This window comes from Jaculus jaculus, chromosome 13, assembly GCF_020740685.1.
Source record: "Jaculus jaculus isolate mJacJac1 chromosome 13, mJacJac1.mat.Y.cur, whole genome shotgun sequence".
Lineage (NCBI taxonomy): Eukaryota > Metazoa > Chordata > Mammalia > Rodentia > Dipodidae > Jaculus > Jaculus jaculus.
Window position 1 is genome coordinate 9,758,598 of NC_059114.1, and position 19,011 is coordinate 9,777,608.

Below are 19,011 nucleotides of genomic sequence, written 5' to 3' on the forward strand. Positions count from 1 at the left end.
GCAGGGTCCCCGGCTAGGAGAGGTCACTTCCCCTGTCCACCGCCCCGGGATGTGATGCCTGACCTGACCGGCGATGGGGGTCTTCTGGAGAAGAGTGGCCACCTCAGGCAGTTGAACATTTTGTCAGAGGCAAGAGACTGAGGAGCTTCCTCGTGCCTCGCTTCCCGCCAGCTGCCACAGCTGTCACTCAGGATGTGGGCCTGGAGCAAGTGCCAGGCCAGCAACATCATGGCACCTCTCCCCACTGTGTGAGGTCCTGGGTACTCCCACCTCATAGAGGAAAAGACTGAGGCCTGGGGGTTGTGAGGTAGAGGCACCAGGGACAGGACAGGGGCCTCTGCTGCTGTTTTCTTTAAATACTTTATTTATTTGCAAGGAGAGAGGGGAGAGAAAGAGAATGGGCACACCAGAGCTTCTAGCCACTGAAACGAACGCCAAATACATGCGCCACTTTGCGCATCAGGCTTTAGGTAAGTACTGGGGAATTGAACCCAGGCCCTTAGGCGTTGAAGGCAAGCACATTAACCACTGAGCAGTCTACTCTTTGGGCTTTTTTCTTTTTGATTTTCAGCGTAGGGTATCACTCTAGCCCAGGCTGTCCTGGAATTCACTGTATAGTCTCAGAATGGCCTCGAACCCACCACGCCTGGCTCCCCTTTTTTTTTTTCAGGCAAGGACATTTCCAAACTCCCCTACCTCTGCCAAGCCTCAGTTTCCCCCACTGACCCCCTTTCTCTGGTGCATTTGTTCTAACCCTAGCTGCCTCCTGGAGGCTATCACAGAGATTTTAAAGTTGCCCTAATCCAGTCCGGTGCAGCTCAAGTAGAGTCTCTGGGGGAAAGAGGCTTCACGCCCAGATGTGTGTCTGGTAAGTGAGGTTTCTATGGTGAGGTTAAGAACTGTCCTCCCTCTGGTGACCACAGAGCAGCCAGGGGAGACCAGTCCTAGGCTCAAGGGATTCTGGGAGCCAGAGAGGAAGCAAAGGTTCAGAGTCAGGGACGGCGGCACTGGGTACCATTTTGCCTTTATCTCCTCAGTAGATCCTTGCAGAAGGCTGTGCGATGGCAGTGCCAGCCCATTTCACAAGACAGAAAACTGAGGCCAAGACAAGTGCCACTATCAAGGCACGGAGCTGGTGACAGCCTATGGTGACATTTTTTCACAATAACCCTGGACTCTCCCTCCAGGGCTCTTTTTCCATCACCAATTTGCTCCCCAAGAAGCAATAAACTTAAGGGTCTGTCTCCTTCACCCAAGTTTGCTCAGGTGAACTATTCCTGACCCTCTTGTCTGCACCCATCACCTTCAGAAGCTGGACCTCAGGGCTCAGAGGGGGTGGCCAGCTTAGGGCAGTGATCAGAGCAGGCGGGGCCCCTAGGTTCCGGACTGCACCCTCTCCTGGCCCAGCCTGCATCTGCAAGTCTATAAATTCCATTATTCATCAAGTGACTGTGTGAGTTTGCCCGGACAATGAATATTTTATTCACCTCCAGACACTGTCCCCAGCGAGTTCTTGGAACAATATTGTTCTCTAGCCAAGGAGCAGAGGCCAGTGCCTGTGCTGTCCCTAGACACCCCATTCCCACCACCTGTACATGCCCATCAACCTGCACCTTCTCTCCTGGCAGGCTCCTTGGCTCGAGCAGGTATGTGGTCAATGGTTCAGGCATGACCTTGAACTTGGTACTTACTCTCCCTCCACACTGAACTTCTCCGTCTAGTCAAAATGTTCGCCGCATTGTCTGGGTAGCCGCGCATTGTCTGGGTAGACTCCTACCTGCTGGGCCTGGGCTCCGCCAGGAGCTCTCCCTGGTGCTGAATATGGGTGGCAAGAGGCGCCGTCTAGGCAGGGGTGCTGGGAAGAGAGGAGTGGTGTCTAGAGGGAGGAACCTGAGAACTATTCTGCCCTTCAGAGGAAGGGCTCTGCGCTCGGCAATCCTCTGTTTCTCTCCTTTTGTCTCCCTGCCACTTGGGGAAACTCTAACTTGCAGGTTTTAGCAGATCATCTTCTCCCCACTCTCCAGCCCCCTTCAAGGACCATGGACCCCTCTCAGGAAGGTCTGAGGCCCACACATCTCCCCGTGGGAACCCAGGGAGCACAGTGGAATGGCAGTACCACCTTCCCCAGATGGGGGAGCGACAGACATAATTCACACTGTGCAATCACACCATCTGCTCCCGCGATGTGCAGAGGAGGGAACGGGGCTGTCACGCCGGAGGGCGGGTGGGTGAGCGACCTTCGTTCATTCACTCTCCCATCCATTCATTGGATAGTTCAACCTTCTGAGCGCAGCCCAGCTCTGAGCCACGTATGAGTGACCCGGGGGACACATTCAGACTCTGCCCTCTAGAGCTAAGAGAGAACCTTGTATTTGCGAACTCCACCCCGGACTACCCAGGACTTGTCACAAGAGCCCCCACATTCCCTGTTCTAGACACTTGACATGCAAATCTTACTGTTCACTCTGCAGCTAGATGTGTTCCCATTTAACAGACAAGTAGGCTGAGACTCAGACAAGTCACCAGTGATCTCTGCCTTCTCCTTGCAGAGAGCTATGATTGCTCATTGTACCAGTCTCCTATCCCATGTGCCCCATGAGCGAGAGACTTTTCAAGTCCTGCCTCCATGTCCCTCTGAAAGAGCTGTGCGGGCTGGAGAGATGGCTTAGCGGTTAAGCGCTTGCCTTAGGCTTGTGAAGCCTAAGGACCCCGGTTCGAGGCTCCGTTCCCCAGGTCCCACGTTAGCCAGATGCACAAGGGGGCGCACGCGTCTGGAGTTCGTTTGCAGAGGCTGGAAGCCCTGGCGCGCCCATTCTCTCTCTCTCCCTCTATCTGTCCTTCTCTCTGTGTCTGTCGCTCTCAAATAAATAAATAAATAAATAAAAAGAAAGAGCTGTGCCCCCTGGCTCCTTGGCAGACAGCAGAGCTGCGCCTCTGCTACTCTTTCAGCCCTGCGACTCTCCCTCTGGGAATAGCTAGCTCCTCACATCCCGTTTCCCCCCCTCCCCCGCCAAGGTAGTGTCTCCCTTTAGCCCAGGCTGACCTGGAATTCACTATGTGGCTTCAGGCTGGCCTCAAACTCTCAGCAATCCTCCTACCTGTGCCTCCCCAGGGTATGGGCCGCCATGCCCAACCTAACTCTTCACATTCTCAGTGCTGGCTCAGCACACAGGGTCTGGCACCCGGGTGTGTGGGGGGGGGGCTGCCCAGTGAACATCACATACATCAGAGCAGCCTGGAGCCCAACTGAGGTTCCCGGAGGCAGCCAGGTTCCCACAGAGCCTGGATGAGCAGAGAGAGGTCAGCAAATCCCAGAGCCTGACCCGGGGGGAGCCTCCGCCTTGCCCTCCAGCCCCAGCTCTGCATCACACAGCTTGATAGCGCAACTTGGTCCCCTGAGCTCCATCAGCAGGCACGTCCTGGCCTGCGAACACTGGAGGGGCAGAGAGGGGAGGGACACAGCAGGTCACACGCACAGCCCAGGTGTGTCCTACGTCCCTAGCTAACAGAAGGGAGAGTGGATTTAGCTCATGGCATGAGGGAACATGGTGTTGACAGCAGTCGGCTGGGTAGACAGCCAGCGTCATGGGCTGTGGCTTTTCAGTAGAGGAGTAAACAGGGAACAGCCTGAGTCACTAGGAGATGGGGGCTAGACAAGACCCCAACAGTGGCGGGGTGTGGGGAGGGCAACATGATGCTGAAAGTGCCACCAGCGAGTCCTGCCATTTTGGCCTGGTGGGAGCCTGCCCCACGGAGTATTCTGGGGTCACAAAACCAGAAACACTTTCCCCTTGGGTACAAAACAAGGCCAAGGTCAAGGCCCCTGTCACCACGGACGCCTGCACCTTCCTTCAGCACAAATTCACAAGGCCTGGTGATGCTGGCGGCACCCATTCGACCTGTGCTAGGTAGATTCCTTCAGAGACTACGTCAGCCCGTTCTTTCGAAAGTGCTCCGCATGGGTAGCAAAGCCAGGGGCTTGAAGGAATGAAATAGGAGCTGCCCCCTTCACCAGGCAAGCACCAACGCACCCTAGCACCCTACAACAGCCTCGTAGGAAAGCTCTGGGTGGTGTGTTTCCAGCTCTCAGCAGGATCCAGCCCTCTCTCCCTCGGCCCAATTGCAGCCGAGCAAGCCGCTCACCCTCTCAATCAATCAATACTCGACACTCTAATGGTTATTAATTCATATTCCCATGGGCAGATTTTCTTGCTAATGGGAAACTCCCAAGAGACAAGAGACGCTGTCAGGCACCTTTCATGTTAAATCAGCTCATTTTCACCTCTGCCTGATAGGTGGCATTGCACTTTCACCTCATACATGGGGAAAGTGAAGCGCTGGGAGGTTATGAGACACCGCTGAAGTCCCATGGTTAAAGGGGTGATAGATACAAGCCCCAGAGTCTGCCTGGGTCAAAGGCGGGTTCCTCCTCCTTCATGCCTCTGCTCCATGAGAAACCCCAAATGAGCGCCAGACATCCAGCAGGTGGACAAGAGCTGCGGATCCCGAGGAGACAGGCAGTGGTAGAGTGGGGACAGATATCCAGGTGACAGCTGGGGTCTTTGCTGCCTTCTCTACAGGTTTCAGCTGCTGCTAGGTGCTCTCTGCAGAGCAGTGTCCAAGTGCTCCGGCTCTGCCCAGGGTGTCTGCGGTCGGTGTTTCCCACCGAGCCCCCTTCTCTCCAGGCCCCAAGACAAGGCTATGATTAATCAGCGACGAAAGCAGAAACAAGCAGGAAAAAAAAAAATGTAATCAGCTTGAGAAGGGCAGGGCTGGGCAGGGCCGTGGCAATCAGCCTTCCTGCTGGGGCCTTTGGCTGATTGGACCCAAGGGGACAGGGGGTGGTTTAGGAATAGGACCGAGGCCAGCTGAGACCAGCCCAGACGGGAAGGTCACTATCGCCCCCCACCCCCAACGTAACTGTAAGTGCTCATCTGGGACCATACGCCCACGCCACTCCTCGCCCGAGGGCCCGCACACCTGTCTCCAGGCTTCAGCGTGGTTCCCCTGCCAGCTCACCAACCTTGGCACACACTTCAGACATTCAGCCATCTGCATGTGAACTTGAAAACGCACGTACACAGTCAGCCTCGTGGATGAGAGAAAAATGCACGCAGATGCGACTCCCTCCCAAACACTTGCCCCCCGCCCCCACCGCGCGCTTGCTGGGAAGCCGAGGAAGTCCTCCACGGCCAGCAGAGCTAACCTGTAGCCCTGAGTGACACTCACAGGCCCTCACACCAGACTCCTCGGCGGCCCCCCTCCCCAGGCTCTGGGCCACGCATCTCTGTCCCTCCTGCTCCTGGGGCCATGAGACAGGTCGGGCCCGGCCTGGGGAAGGGTCCTCCCCCAGATCCTGCTGTGGGAGGCCAAGGCAGTCTGTCTATGCCACAGGCCAGCGCAGCCTCCTCCAGACCTGCCCTTAGCTCCTGCCTGCTGCTCCTGTCCCATGACCTTGGCTAACGTCCTTTTCTTAGCCTCAGTTTCCCCACCTTCGAGCTTCCTTTGGCATCAGCATGGCGATTTTTTGGTTTTAAGGAACCTCCCCCCTCCTTAGCCTAGGGTAGCCTCACCTTTTTTTATTGGGGGGGGGTCTCTGGTGCTCAGTGATCCACTCCTGCTGTGTGTGCGTGCGTGCGTGCGTGCGTGCGTGTGTGTGTGTGTGTGTGTGTGTGTAAGGGGGAGGGAAGAAGGGAGAGGTGGGTCAAGGGGTACAAAGAAGTTCCCCACCCCCACCCCACCCTGGGTCCCGTGGGCTGCAAACGCAGGGACAGACAGGGATGTGAGCCAGAAGCGAAGGGACAGAGGAGTCTGGAAGGAAGGGAAGGAAAAGGAGCCCCGGAGGGCGGGCTGGCGGCGACGACGACCGGGAAGGGGCGCAGTGGTGGTGGTGTTGGGGGTGGGGGTGGGGGGAGCCCGGAGGGGGCGGGCGGCGGGGCGGGGGAGGCGGGAGCGCCGCGAGCGCGGCACAGAGCGAGCGAGCAGCGCGCGGGCGGCGGCGGCGCCGGCGAGCGAGCGGGGCAAGGCGGGCAGCGCGGAGCGCGCGGGGCGGCGAGGAGCGGGCGCAGCGGCCGGAGCGGAGCGGAGCCGAGGCCCGAGCGGGCGCTTCCCCCTGCGGGGGGCGGGAGGTGGGCCTTCCCTCCCTCCCGCCCTCCCCCCCGGGGCCGGCGAGCCGAAGCCCGACGAGGGAGGGAGCGGACAGCATGGCCCGGCGACCCGGGGCGCGGGGGCGCTAGGACTGCCCGGGACCCACACCACCTCCTCCTCCTCCTCTTCCTCCTGCCGCCCACGGAGGGGCATCCCCCTGCCTCGCCGCCGCCGCCCTCCGCAGCCGCGCGCTCCAGCCGCCCCCGGGGCCGCCGGCGGTCCATGAGCCCCGGCCTCAAAGTTTGCGGCGGGCGGCCGGGCGCGGAGCCTCCAAGATGCCGTTCCACCCGGTGACGGCGGCGTTGATGTACCGGGGCATCTACACCGTACCCAACCTGCTGTCGGAGCAGCGCCCCGTGGACATCCCTGAGGACGAGCTGGAGGGTGAGTGTGTGTTCCCCCCCACCCCACGGTCGCCGGCCCCTCTCCACCTCTTCCTACCTGTGCGCCCAGGTGAAGCGCGGGGCTGGCGAGGGGCGCGCGGCGGGCATGGGGTGCTGGGGGGCGGCCGGCCGCAGGGGGTGCGCGGCGGCTCCGAGCCCGCAAGTGCGCGGGGACGCTGGACCGCTCGGGCACCCCGGGTCGCCCAGACGCAGGGACAAAAGCGCAGACCACCCCCCACCCACCCACACATACTCCAGTGCCCGCGTGACCCTCGGCGCTGCGGAAACTTGCGGGGGACCCCCTGCAGCGGGGTCACCCGGGCTGCGCAGCCCGCGGTGACGGTGCGGCAACGCGACCGGCTGGGGTTTGGGGTGGGGTGGTGGTCCGAGCTGGTGTCCGTGCCCCCATCGCCCCCATCCTCGAACCCACTCGGCCCCCCGGGAGCGCTCGCATCCTTGATCCCCTCCGCGGCGCCCGCCCCGTGGCTCTGCACTCGCATTGACATTCCGCTCGTGTCGCTTTCAAAATCCAGTCTCCTCGGGCGGCCAGGAGAAGGGGAGAGGGCCACTGTCCTGTCCTCCTTGTCCGGTTGCCGAGGGTGGGGGTGGAGGGCTGCCCCTATCCCTCCCTGTGGTCCATAGTTCCTTCCCTGCAGGATTGCTGGGGGGACCCCCAGCCCCGCGCGCCCGCCGCCGCCAGGGCGGCCGGGAGATGGTGGCGACAACAAGTGGCCGGATTGGGTGGCTCAGATAGCCAAGCCTGGAAGGGAAAAACAGGAACCCAAACGTAGCCCCGACCCTGGTCTGTGTGTGTCTCAGTAATAGAGACCTCAAGCAGCTGGCTAGGCGATATCAGAGCAGGGTGGCAGGGCCGGGGTCCTCGGGCTGAGTGTCCTGGGAAGCAGTGAGACCACCTACCCCCACCCCCTGGGTTCTCTCCAGCTTTCTCTGATGCGCCGTGGAGAGGGCCTCAAGATCCCCCTCCCCTAGGTCTCCTTAGCCACCCCCCCCCACCCCGCAGGAGTGGAGTTGGGGGCCTTTGGTTGATGGAAGTCTTGGGTTCTTAGGATCTGCTTGTCTGGTGTTGGGGGAGGGGCTGCGGTCACCCAGAGAATGAGCCTGTCTCTAAGTCCCTGGAGGAGAGAGGTCTCAGCCCTGGGGGGTCCTGGGGGACCATAGTGCAATGGAGGGACCACGGCAGGCAGAGGTGATGGTGAAAGTCCACAGTAAGCCACACGGAAGCCCTTTCTCGTTCCAGACCTGGGCTGGGACAGATCTTGGGGGAGTTCGGCTGTGGAATGGGAAGGCCACCATGGTCGCTGCGCCAAAGGCCACCAGCCATCTGCTTCTTAACCACCTCCCACCCACAAACCCTCAGGTGCAGGGGTGAGCCGCAGACAGGGCCCCAAAGCAAGCAGGACAGAGGGAGGAATGTATGACTTGACCTTAGCGTTCACCCCCAAAGCTCAGGTCCGGCCCTGTCTGGAGCCAAGCTGGGGGTTCAGAGTCAAAAGAAAAGGGACCATGATGCAACATGAGAGGGCCGGGAAGAGGTAGAGTTCTTCTCGCGGCATCTCCTCTTGCCCCGGGCCACTACAGACCTCCAGCCAGGCTCCCTTTCAACAGCTCCTTAACATCCTTTTCGTCTTATCTTAGAGATGGGGCAACCCCAGGCTTCCTCCTTGCTCCCAGTAACCCCATCCTGACCCTGGCGTCCCAGCTGCAGGTCTCCTCTCCTGGCTTTCCCTGGTCCTCTAGTGCACACTCTGGAGAGGGAGAAGCTGAGATAGACTGGCATGGGTGGGCAGTGTAGGGGCAAAGAGGCCTCAGGCTCCCCCTTGGGCTGCTCAGCAGACGTGCTGGCAGGAGCCCAGGGCCCTTAGTCACCATCGTACCAAACACACTTCCTGCTTCTCTCTCATCCTCTTCTCCTGGGCCAGGGGAGAGGCCTAGGTACAAGGACCAGGCTGGCTTTGGGATGGCAAGTGGAGCCCAGGGAGCCAGGAGATGCCTGTGGACATTACAGGCAAGAACAGGAAGTCCTCCAGGACTAACCTCCCTACTTGGCTGCTGATTTCTTTTTTTTTTTTTTTTTGATGTAGGGTCTCGCTCTATCCCAGGCTGACTTGGAATTCACCATATAGTCTCAGGCTGGCCTCGAACTCTCGGTGATCCTCCTACCTCTGCCTCCCAAGTGCTGGGATTAAAGTCGTGTGCCACCATTGCCCGGCAGAAATCTTAAAGGTCTTCCACAGGCTCCAGGCTCTTGCAGTGGTTTTTTTGAATGCCAGGGTTGGGTACAAAGAGTGGCTGTCCTTGGCACAGATATCTCCTCTGTCCCCTTGGCCTTTCCAGTATCCATTAATGTTCCTGCCCCAGGCCTTTTGCTGGGAAGATCAGCGAGGGAGCCACATATGCAGGGTAGGGGAGCCAGGCGGCTTGGGATGAAATGATGCAGATAGTAGTTGTCTGTGTGCCGCAGAATGCGGGGGGCTGTCAGTCTGTGTGGAGAGGAGAACCAGGTAGGGAGATGGGGAGCACAAGGTTGAGATGAGGAGAGCCACTTGGTACTGGGTTCAAGTCTCTGCAGCTTTGGCTCATGAAGTGATCTTTAGTAATCATTTGCCTCTCTGAACTTTGGTATCCCCCATCAGTAAAAAAAAAAAAAAAATGGAGAGGTGGCATTGCCAGGCAGTGGGGCCCAAGCCTGGAGTGTGTAGGGTCTATGTATGAGGCAGGACTGCAGGGGATTTGGGGTGCTGGGTCAGGAGGGCAAGCTGGAGGCCAGGTCTGGGTTTGGGAGAGAAACCTGGGGACTCGTAGATGGATGTTGGCAAGGTGGGAGAGTGTATGGATAGAGCCCACCCAGCCCCTACGAGAGACAAGGGTGCTTCCACATTCCTTTGAACACCTCACCATGGCTGGGATGCACCCTCCCTCTAACACATCTAGGCAGTGCCTCGTGGGGACTAAAGCTGGTCTGGAGATGGTGGTGGGTCCTAACATGTGAGGACAGGAACAAGGGTGTCTGGCCAGAGAGGGGAAAGGCAGGTAGCCACCAGGATGGGGCTCTGGTGCAGACACGTGGCCTGCCCGGACAAACAGTGGAGCTGTCAGAGTGGCCTAATCAGGGGTGTTTTGGAGTTGGAGATGGCCGGGGAGTCTCCTTCCTAAACCCAGCAGCCATCTCTGTGCAGGCCAAAATTTCAGGGAGACTGGAGAGTTGGGGCGCAGGGCCAATGCCGCGGAGAGTGACAGCCACTGCAGAGGATGGCCACAGCCCCTTGCACTGACCTCCATCCCATGTCCTGTCCCCACTTCCCCCTCCCGCCTTGGACTCAGCTCTCTGACAATGCTGGCGTCCTTTGAGGCCTGCTGGAGACTTGGGCCCTGACGAAGCTCCGCAAGCTGGGGAGGGGACTGGGGATGTTAGGCTACAATGTCAGCCTGGAAACCTGGAGGCCCTGCCAGGTCATTCCCTGGCCAGACATCCTCATGCCAAGATGAGCACAGCAGGCTTCCCCTGACCTTACAGGGCAGGAAAGGAGCTAGGCTTTCGGGGAACGCACCCAGCTGTAGTTGATGATGGCACACAGCGACAGAGGCCTTACAGCCTCTCCACTCACGAAGCCCCCAGCAGAGGCCCTGGCCATGGACCAGGAGTCTCATCCTATGTCACAGCCAAGGCTCCCAAGGCTGTGCCTTGCTCAGGTCACTTGGCCACTGAGCAGCAGAGCCAGAATCCAAGTCCAGACCTTGGGTCCTGACCCCAGCCAGCAGATACGCCAGCCTGGCATCCGTCTCTTTTGGATTCTGCCAAATAGTTGGCACCTTTGGATGTTCTTGCTTAACCATTGCAGCAAATCCCGTTGTACAGGTAAGCAAAGTCCTGCCCAAGGCCACCAGAGGCAGGATTGACCGGGCTGGGACCTCAGTCTCTGTGATGTCAGGGCGCCTCTCTGTCCAAGAGAGTGGTGTCTGAACTGGGTCTCTGTTGGCAGGTAGGCTGGGGCAGGGCTTCTAGACCCTGGTGTGAGCTGGGTATGCTGGGAGGGGTGAGTTCAGGAATGCATGGATCTGGAGGTGGGAAGCTATAGGTTCACCTAGTGGCCCTGGGAGGTTAGCTCTGCCTGAGAAATGACTGGGAGGCCCACATGAATTCCTTGGAATCCACATACCCCAAGATTCACCTGCCCACAGCTGTCTCTCCCCTTTCTTGGCATGTTTCCTCGGGGAAGGGAATTGAGGCAGCCCTGGAACTGGGGAGCCACCCTGAACCCCACCAAGGTGTAAATTATAGCTTGGACATCAGGCAATGACCTGGAGGGAGCAGCTGTCACTGTAACCCCTGCTGTGTGTCCAGGACTTAGCCACCTCACCTTCAGCACTTCCAGATGAGCCTAGGATTTATTTATTTTTTTAAATGATTTTTTTTGTTTATTTTTATTATTTGAGAGTGACAGAGAGAGAGAAAGAGGCAGATGTATAGAGAGAATGGGCACGCCAGGGCCTCCAGCCACTGTAAATGAACTCCAGACGCGTGCGCCCCCTTGTGCATCTGGCTAACGTGGGTCCTGGGGAGTCGAGCCTAGAGCCGGGGTCCTTAGGCTTCACAGGCAAGTGCTTAACTGCTAAACCATCTCTCCAGCCTAAGCCTAGGATTTAGAGGGACATAATTTCTGACCTCAGGTGCCCCTCAAACAAGCCCTTGGGCCAGAGACCCAAGATGGCCCACCTACCTTCACCTCCATCTCTGTCTTCTGTGGGTAGACATTGGACATTGGCAAGGCAAGGGAGTATCTGGACAGAGCCCACTCACACCCTATGAGAGGTGAGGATGCTTCCACATTTGAACATCCCACCATGGCTGGGATGCCCTTGGGGAGAAGCAGTCTTCCTGGGTGCTGAGCAAAAGGAAGCACTTGGGCTCAGCGTATAGCCACACATGTGGGGTGGGATACGAACCTCTGCTCCCACCTTTGCCTGGCATTCCACTGGGTGGGCTCCCACACCAGTCATTCAGCCCTTTCGCCATTCATTCAGCAAATGTTTATGCTTCAGACGATGAGACCAGCCGTGAATAAGGCACACCCAACACTCCTGGCCCCTTGTAGTTCACAATCCAGAGCATGTCTGGGGGGAGACCAGAGGAAAGCCAAGGTCAGACATGGGCAGGGAGGACACGAGAGAGGTGGAGCCAACCGAGCTGGGAAGCTGGACTACGGCCAGCTTTGCTGTGGGGACACAAAGAGCCTTGCAGGCAAAAGAAGCCACGTGTGCAAAGCAGTCTTTGTGCCCCTGAAGTTTGAGAGGGTCCCAAACATCTAGAGTGGCCAGAACCCATGGCGGGGCTGGAAAGGAACAGCACTGGTGAGAAAGCTGTGTGTGTGTGTGTGTGTGTGTGTGTGTGTGTGTGTGTGTGTATACACCCTTGCATTTCTGTCGAGACACTCCCAGGCAACCAGAATCCCCAAAGTAGCACCTACAGCTGCCAGGGCCCCCCCAGTTACACTCTTCCAGGCAGAGGGAACACATGGCCGTCTGGAAGGCCCAGGAAAATGCTACATGAAGACTTGGCCTGGACTTCCCTGAGTCCAGGGCTCGCACAGTGCTCTATGTCCAGCCCAGACCTTGAAGTCCAGTGCTTCTCCTGGCCCTGGAGCCCCTGATGAGAACAGACCCTAGGCTTTGTCTGCCAACTCTGGGGCAGAAAGATCTTTGTCTTGGCCTGTAGCACTGCTGTGACATCCAAGCCTCCCGTGAACACACCACGAGGATAGAGCCAACAGGCTGGCTTGAACTCCCCAAGACCCCCAAGGCCAGGGAGTAACCTCAAAGTGTAGGGTCTCATTGGCAGCCTCAGGAGTCACAGACCCCCTTAAAGGCAAGGCCTGTAATAGTGTAATCTAAAGCAGTACCTGAAGCCCCACTGAGTCAGGCTTGTCGCTTGACCTCTGTGTACCTGTACTAACACGGGACATCTCGTGTGTCTCACACACACACACTCACACACACGGCTTGGCTCGGCCCTGCCTATTCTTAGTGAAATTCCTCAAGGGAACAATTTAGGTAAAGGCCAGAGGATGTCAAGTGACTAAGGAGCTCCCAAGGACTTGGCTGTAATGGGCTGAAGTCTGTCCCCCCCCCAAGGCTCTTTAGGGCCTTGGTGGGGCTGTGATAATGAAGGGACAGTAGCAGAGAAAAGGTGGGGCAGAGGTGAGATGCTAGGAGCCCCCTCAACACTTCCCAGCAGCCTTCGTTGTCCTCACACATTCCTCCCATTTTGCGGTAGATAAGACTGTGGCTTGGTCCCAGCTGAGCGCTTCCTGTTCCCCCACCAGTCTCTCCCAGGTCCTCAGTCTTCCTCTCTGTAGTATAAGGAAGGTGACTATCCCGCCCCTGCCCAGCACACACGCCCATGCGACACAAGGGGCCTGGGCTTTGCGGACCTATTCACCTGTCTTCCCCCGAATTAGCAGGCCTGCTGAATTCAGCTGTCGGTCCATTCGCTGAGTCACATGGCTGCCACAAGCAAGCACTTCTTGATGTTAACAGGCCTGAGCCGAGAGGCAGCACAGTTGGAAAGGGCCGGGGGCCGGGATGATGGGCCAGGAGCCAACCGTTCAGCAGCCAGCTACCCCTGGCCAGTAAGCTCAGCATCCTGCTCGCTCTCACCACACGGGGTCGTCATGAGCACACCAGCAGAGGCTCTCAACTTCGTGGAGCCTGTCCTGCCTTCTCTGAGAATGAATATCCTGCGGCCGGCCACCCTTTGGCTGGCTCTCGCTGGCTCTATAGGCTCTGGGTGGGCCTCTCAGATCCCAGGGCTCCCAACAAGGGGTTGTTGGGGACAGGGATGCGTTCTCAGTCTGCTGTGCTCCCCCACAGAGATCCGTGAGGCCTTCAAGGTATTCGACCGTGATGGCAACGGCTTCATCTCAAAGCAGGAGCTGGGCACGGCCATGCGCTCCCTGGGCTACATGCCCAACGAGGTGGAGTTGGAGGTGATCATCCAGCGACTGGACATGGATGGTGAGCACCACCTGGCTTCAGCATGTCATCTCCCGTCTGTCATCTGAGCCCCGGACCCCAAACTGCAGAGACGGAGCCCATGCCAGGTCTCTAGCTCCCCATCTTGGAACCTTCTAGGTCTACTGTTTCTTGACCTAGAGAATTGTGGCCAGAGAAGGTGTGGTAACCCTAGTCACATGTGGGGGGGGGGTTCAAAAACTGCTCTTCCTACTTTGTGATCTGAGAATTTAAAAAATACATATATTTGAGAGAAAGAGGCAGATAGAGAATAGGTGCACCAGGGCCTCTAGACACTGCAAACAAACTCCAGATGCATGTGCCACCTAGTGCATCTGGCTTACGTGGGTCCTGGGGAATTGAACCTGGGTGTTTAGGCTTCGCAGGCAAGTGCCTTAATTGTAAAGCCATCTATCTCTCCAGCCCCAGAAGTCTGGAAACTTTGAAGTTTGGAAAAGTAGAGAGGATATAATTAGATATCCCAGTTCCCATCACCCAGAGTCATTACAGTGGCTGTACTTGCCACCTGATATTTTGTTAAGGAAAATTTTTATTTTTTCAAGGTAGAGTCTCACTGTAGCTCAAGCTGACCTGGAATTCACTCTATATTCTCAGAGTGGCCTTGAACTCACAGCGCTTCTCCTACCTCTGCCTCCCAAGCGCTGGAGTTAAAGGCATGCACCCCCATGCCTGGCTGCAAATAGTATCTACTTTTGTGTGTGTGCGTTTTGTTTTTTGAGGTAGGCTCTTGTTCTAGCCCAGGCTGACCTGGAACTCATTATGTAGTCACAAGGTGTCCTTGAACTCATGGCAATCCTTCTACCTCTGCCTCCCAAGTGCAGGGATTAAGGTGTACACCACCATGCCTGGCTGAAAACTTCTTAATATGAAGTCTCTTTTGCTTCATCTCACATGTGGCCTTTTCTCCTCCCCTTCTGGAGAGCACACAGGGCAGTTTGCCCCTTTGGACCCTCTGTTCTTATCTGTATGGTAGATCAGTAGCAGGGTGCTGGGGAGCCGTGGAGGGTTCTGAGAGAACTGGGTTTTCCATAGCCAAGAGACCATTTGCTCCTCTTTACCTCCACTGTCCCCAGAGAGAACCATTACATCACACAACACCGATCTGGCATGTTAGGTGCCCTTGAAATCGCACAGGTCTCATGGTAAGCCTTTGGGCCCTGGGCTGCAGAGTCAGTCTATTTCAGCCTGATCCACTCATTGGTCCAATGTCCACTCTAGGTGATGGGCAGGTGGACTTTGAGGAATTTGTGACCCTCTTGGGACCCAAGCTTTCCACGTCAGGGATCCCAGAGAAGTTCCATGGCACGGACTTTGACACGGTTTTCTGGAAGGTATGCCCTGGCTAGTTGGTTGGGACTCTGGGCTTTGCACAATGTGGAGGTGCCATGGGGACAAGTGGCTGGGTCCACACTGCAAAGTGACGACGGGTGCCCACTGGATGTCTTGCCTCCTGGAGCTCTGGGCTCCCTGGGAGAGACTAAGTGGTTCCAGTCCTTCAGAATCTGGAGGCCTGTCCCTGGGCTTGTGTGACTATACAGGGTGCTGGGGACTGTGGTGGGGAGATGGCCAGGAACACTGTCCCCCTTGCCACTCCCAAGTGTGACATGCAGAAGCTGACAGTGGACGAGCTGAAGCGTCTGCTCTATGACACCTTCTGCGAGCATCTGTCCATGAAGGACATTGAGAACATCATCATGACAGAAGAAGAGAGCCACCTGGGCACGGCCGAGGAGTGTCCCGTGGATGTGGAGAGTGAGTGGCTGGCCTCGCGATTCTGTGGGGTGGCCCCCGCCGCTCAGTAGGGGGACGTAGCAGGGGTTTGCGTGGGTGGTGGTGGTGTGTGGCACCTCGCTTGTCCCCAGCCTCGTGTCAGGGCCTTCCAAGCCGAGCGCATGTGCAGATGTCTGACTCCGTCTCTCTGCTATCTTGTCCCCCTGTGTTTTCTCGGTGCTCCCGGCGGGCCGGCCACAGCCTGCTCCAACCAGCAGATCCGCCAGACGTGCGTGCGCAAGAGCCTCATCTGCGCCTTCGCAATCGCCTTCATCATCAGCGTCATGCTCATTGCAGCCAACCAGGTGCTGCGCAGCGGCATGAAGTAGGCACCACCTGGGTGCCCACCTGGAGCACGTGGTGCCCAGGCCCACTGGACGCCTACCACCACCTGTAGCCCTCTCCTCACCACCCAGCTGGCTCCCTGGGCTGACACCAGTGGGCACCTCAGGGCCTGGACATCTGACCACGCCACGCCTCGCCCCACACAGGCCTCGCATGGAGCTGTGATGCGGCTGTGGAGGAGCTGGTGGTGGCGCTGAGGACAGTCCCTAGTCGCCATACCCCCCTGCCTGTGTTCCCAACTGGCCTTGTACTTAGCGCTAACTTCCCACTGCCCAGGGGCTCCTGGGGAAGGAGGAATTTGTACAGGAGCCCTTGGGGTCCAGTTGCTACTACGGCCCCTTAGGCAGGAGAGGCAGTCTATGTCCAGAGAGGGCAATAGCCCGGTGCACACAGCCTAGAGCTCTCGGCAAGGGCAGAAGGGCCAGAGGTTCCATGTCCCCTTCCTCTGACCTTCCTCAGATCCAAACCCAGCTTTCCTCCAAGCACTTGTTGGGGCCCATCCTTGTGCCCACTTCACAGGTGGCCTGCAGTCTGGCCTCAGATTCTCCTCCTACAGGGGTTTTTAGTAAGGGCAGGAGCTTATGGAGGACCTGGCCCTGGAGGTGACTCTGAGGCCCCACCTTTAGATCCAGCAACCAAGGGCTGTGTCACCCCTCCAGCACAGAGCCTAGAAATGCAGCTCATTTAAGGTCAGAAGAGAAGCCCCTGTGGCCTGTGATCTGCCAGCCAGGGTGCTTCCTTAGGGGGGAATGTTGAGAGGTCCTGGACTGAGGAGTTGACACAACCCCACACTGCTAAGAGATATGTAGGCCACTCTGCCCACCCCAAAGACGGCACTCCTGGGCCCCCACTGCTCTGCACCCTCAAGGCTAGGGATCTGTTTCCTTTCCTGGCTTCGTGTATGTTGCCCCCACACTTGGCACCGGCTTAGCATGGGCACATGTGGGGCTGCAGCTCTGCAGGGACTGGGACAGCCAATGGAATCCTTGGGCACCTCTCCCCAGCCCACGGACACTTACTTCCTGGGCCACAGTCACATGGATGCACCTCATGCCAGCCAGGCTGAGCCTCCACTGATTCCCAGGGAAGAGCTGTAGGCACAGATCACCCTGGAGGGGATCTTGTCTCATCCTAGCCCACCTGACCCCTGACCATAACCAGAGGACAGAAAGAACAAGAGCGTGCCAGCAAGAGTGTGGCCAAACCACCATGAGGACAGTTTCTTTATAAACATCTGGACGTTGTCTCATCCGTCTTCTAAAGACATGCCGTGAGGTGGTGGGTGGGTGGATCAGGAGGGGAGGCTGGGTCCACAGTCTTGAGGGCTCCAGGGGACAGCAGGAGGGGGCTGGCCATCTGTAAGCTGAGCAGCTGTCTCTACTGTGACTGGTGGGATAGCTGACTGGCCGGGAGTCCGGTGGGAGAGAGGGGCTCAGCCCCACTGGACTCTGGGCTGCAGGGGCCACCCTCCAGGTGGGGGTGCCCGCAGAGAGGGGGGCAGCTCCTGTGCTGGTGGCCAGCCCACAGGGTACTGGAAGACAGTGGCTCTGATGGGTTCGGTCCTAGAGAAAAGGAGAAAGAGCATTAGAGTAAGCCACCATCCGGACCCAGCTTACCCTCCCATCGCTCTGGTGGTGGGGAGTGTTGGCCACCTGCACGATCCTTCTGGAAGCAGAGCCTTGAAAATATGCAGATCCTTAGAGCCAGTAACCTCCCCTCTAGGAACTCAGCCCAAGGAAAAGGTGGGTTGTAGGCAGGGACTGAGCTACAAGAATGGCCTTGGGCAAAACGGAAATCATCTTAGTGTCCACCTGTGGGGGACTGATTAAACACACATGCACGTCCGCAGCAGAGAATGCTATGCAGCCTGTGTAAAAATGAAGGCAAACCTGTATGCACTGATGAGGAAAGACATATTATGTGAGTAAGGAGAAAAAGCAGCTTATAAAATAATGTATATAGCATGATACTATTTTTGTTTAAAGATATATAACATATATAAATGCATAAAAACCCTGGAAGTCATAGCAAAATGTTAACAGTGGTTCTATCTGAGTGGTGGGGTTATGGGTGGTTTTGTTTTTTTTTTAACTTTATACTTTTCAGAAGTTTTACAAGCATGCAAGCCTTTGAAATTGGAAAAAAAAAATCTAATTTTTTTAAAAGCCTCATTTCTCATGCTACTCACTCTCCTTACAACTTACCTCCCCTCCAGCCAACCCCCCCCACAAAGAACTCAGGGCTTATTTGAAGTGCCATCCTCAAAAAGGCATCTGCAGTGCCCACCCTGGGGCACCCTTTCCTAAGGAAGGTGCCGGAGGCCCAGAATAGCCCAGAGGCCATTTCCCCTACCCTCCCACCCGTCCATCCAGACCCCACAGACGTGGGCTCCACCTGCCTGTTGTCCCAGGACAGCAGTGCCATCCCAGGTTGCAAAGCACTTAGAGGCAACCTGGGGAGGTGGAGGCCATGGGTAGGACTACGCACGTACCCCAGGCCTGGCACCGGGTGGCCCCCCGTGACTGCTGAGTTCTCATCGGGCACTGTTCTAGAGCATACACAATGGCCTGCAGGATCCTCACGCTGACCCCATTTTGCAGATAAGGTGACTGATATGCAAAGGGTTGGTCATTATGTCCTTGTGACCGTCAGTGCACTCTACACATTTCAGTACCCCTGTCTCCCAGCCTCCGGGAAAAGGAGAGCAACAGTCCCTGATCCCTTTTTTTAAAAAAAAATTATTTATTTTTGGTTCATTTTTATTTATTTATTTGAGAGCAACAGAGAGAGAAAGAGGCAGAGAGAGAGAATGGGCAACAGCCATCCAGCCTGCTACTCAGAACGCTGCACAGAGTTGCACCGAGCACAGGACTTGGCACAGCCTCCAGGGCGCCGCTGGGAGAAGACGGGGTGCCCCTGCACAGTGGCGTGCTGCCTACTGGAAGGTGCTGACATGATTTATGGTGCTGGGGAGACTTCATAAACTCCACCAGCCACAGAGAAGGCCGAGTGTGGGGGAGGCTCCACAGTTACTGGAAAGGAGTGCCCCAGCTGCCTGGCAAGCTGGGGCTCCCAATGGGGCCACAGTAATGGTGGGTCTCCCCAGACAGCAGCGATCCTGGGGATTCCCTGCTCCTGAGCCTCAGGCCCTTCCTCTAACAACCAGCTCAGCCTGTGTCCCTGCCTGCCCTGAGACCCCCGATAGGGTGTGTTCCTCACCGACAGAGGTACCCGGCCAGGGCTCCAGACACATCAGCCCTGGAACTCGCTCCTGCAGCCCCGCACAGAGCAGGCCGGGCGCAGGAGCACGAGGATT

The 19,011-nt window shown here is 57.4% G+C and overlaps 2 protein-coding genes across 2 annotated transcripts in view; one reads left to right on the forward strand and one right to left on the reverse strand.

The window, feature by feature from the left end:
• Positions 1 to 6,404: 6,404 nt before the first annotated feature.
• On the forward strand, positions 6,405 to 17,721 carry Cabp7 (calcium binding protein 7). Its single transcript, XM_004664051.2, has 5 exons — positions 6,405 to 6,531; positions 13,419 to 13,562; positions 14,799 to 14,911; positions 15,179 to 15,332; positions 15,552 to 17,721. The coding sequence occupies exons 1-5, from the start codon at positions 6,423 to 6,425 to the stop codon at positions 15,677 to 15,679; spliced, it is 648 nt and encodes a 215-aa protein (XP_004664108.1). The 5' UTR covers positions 6,405 to 6,422; the 3' UTR covers positions 15,680 to 17,721.
• Zmat5 (zinc finger matrin-type 5) overlaps positions 16,890 to 19,011 on the reverse strand; it is a 35,065-nt gene continuing 32,943 nt past the window's right edge. Inside the window, exon 6 of the mRNA XM_004664053.3 lies at positions 16,890 to 17,257. Coding sequence (XP_004664110.1) covers positions 17,128 to 17,257 — 130 coding nt within the window. The 3' untranslated portion in view covers positions 16,890 to 17,127. The remainder of the gene's footprint in view (positions 17,258 to 19,011) is intronic.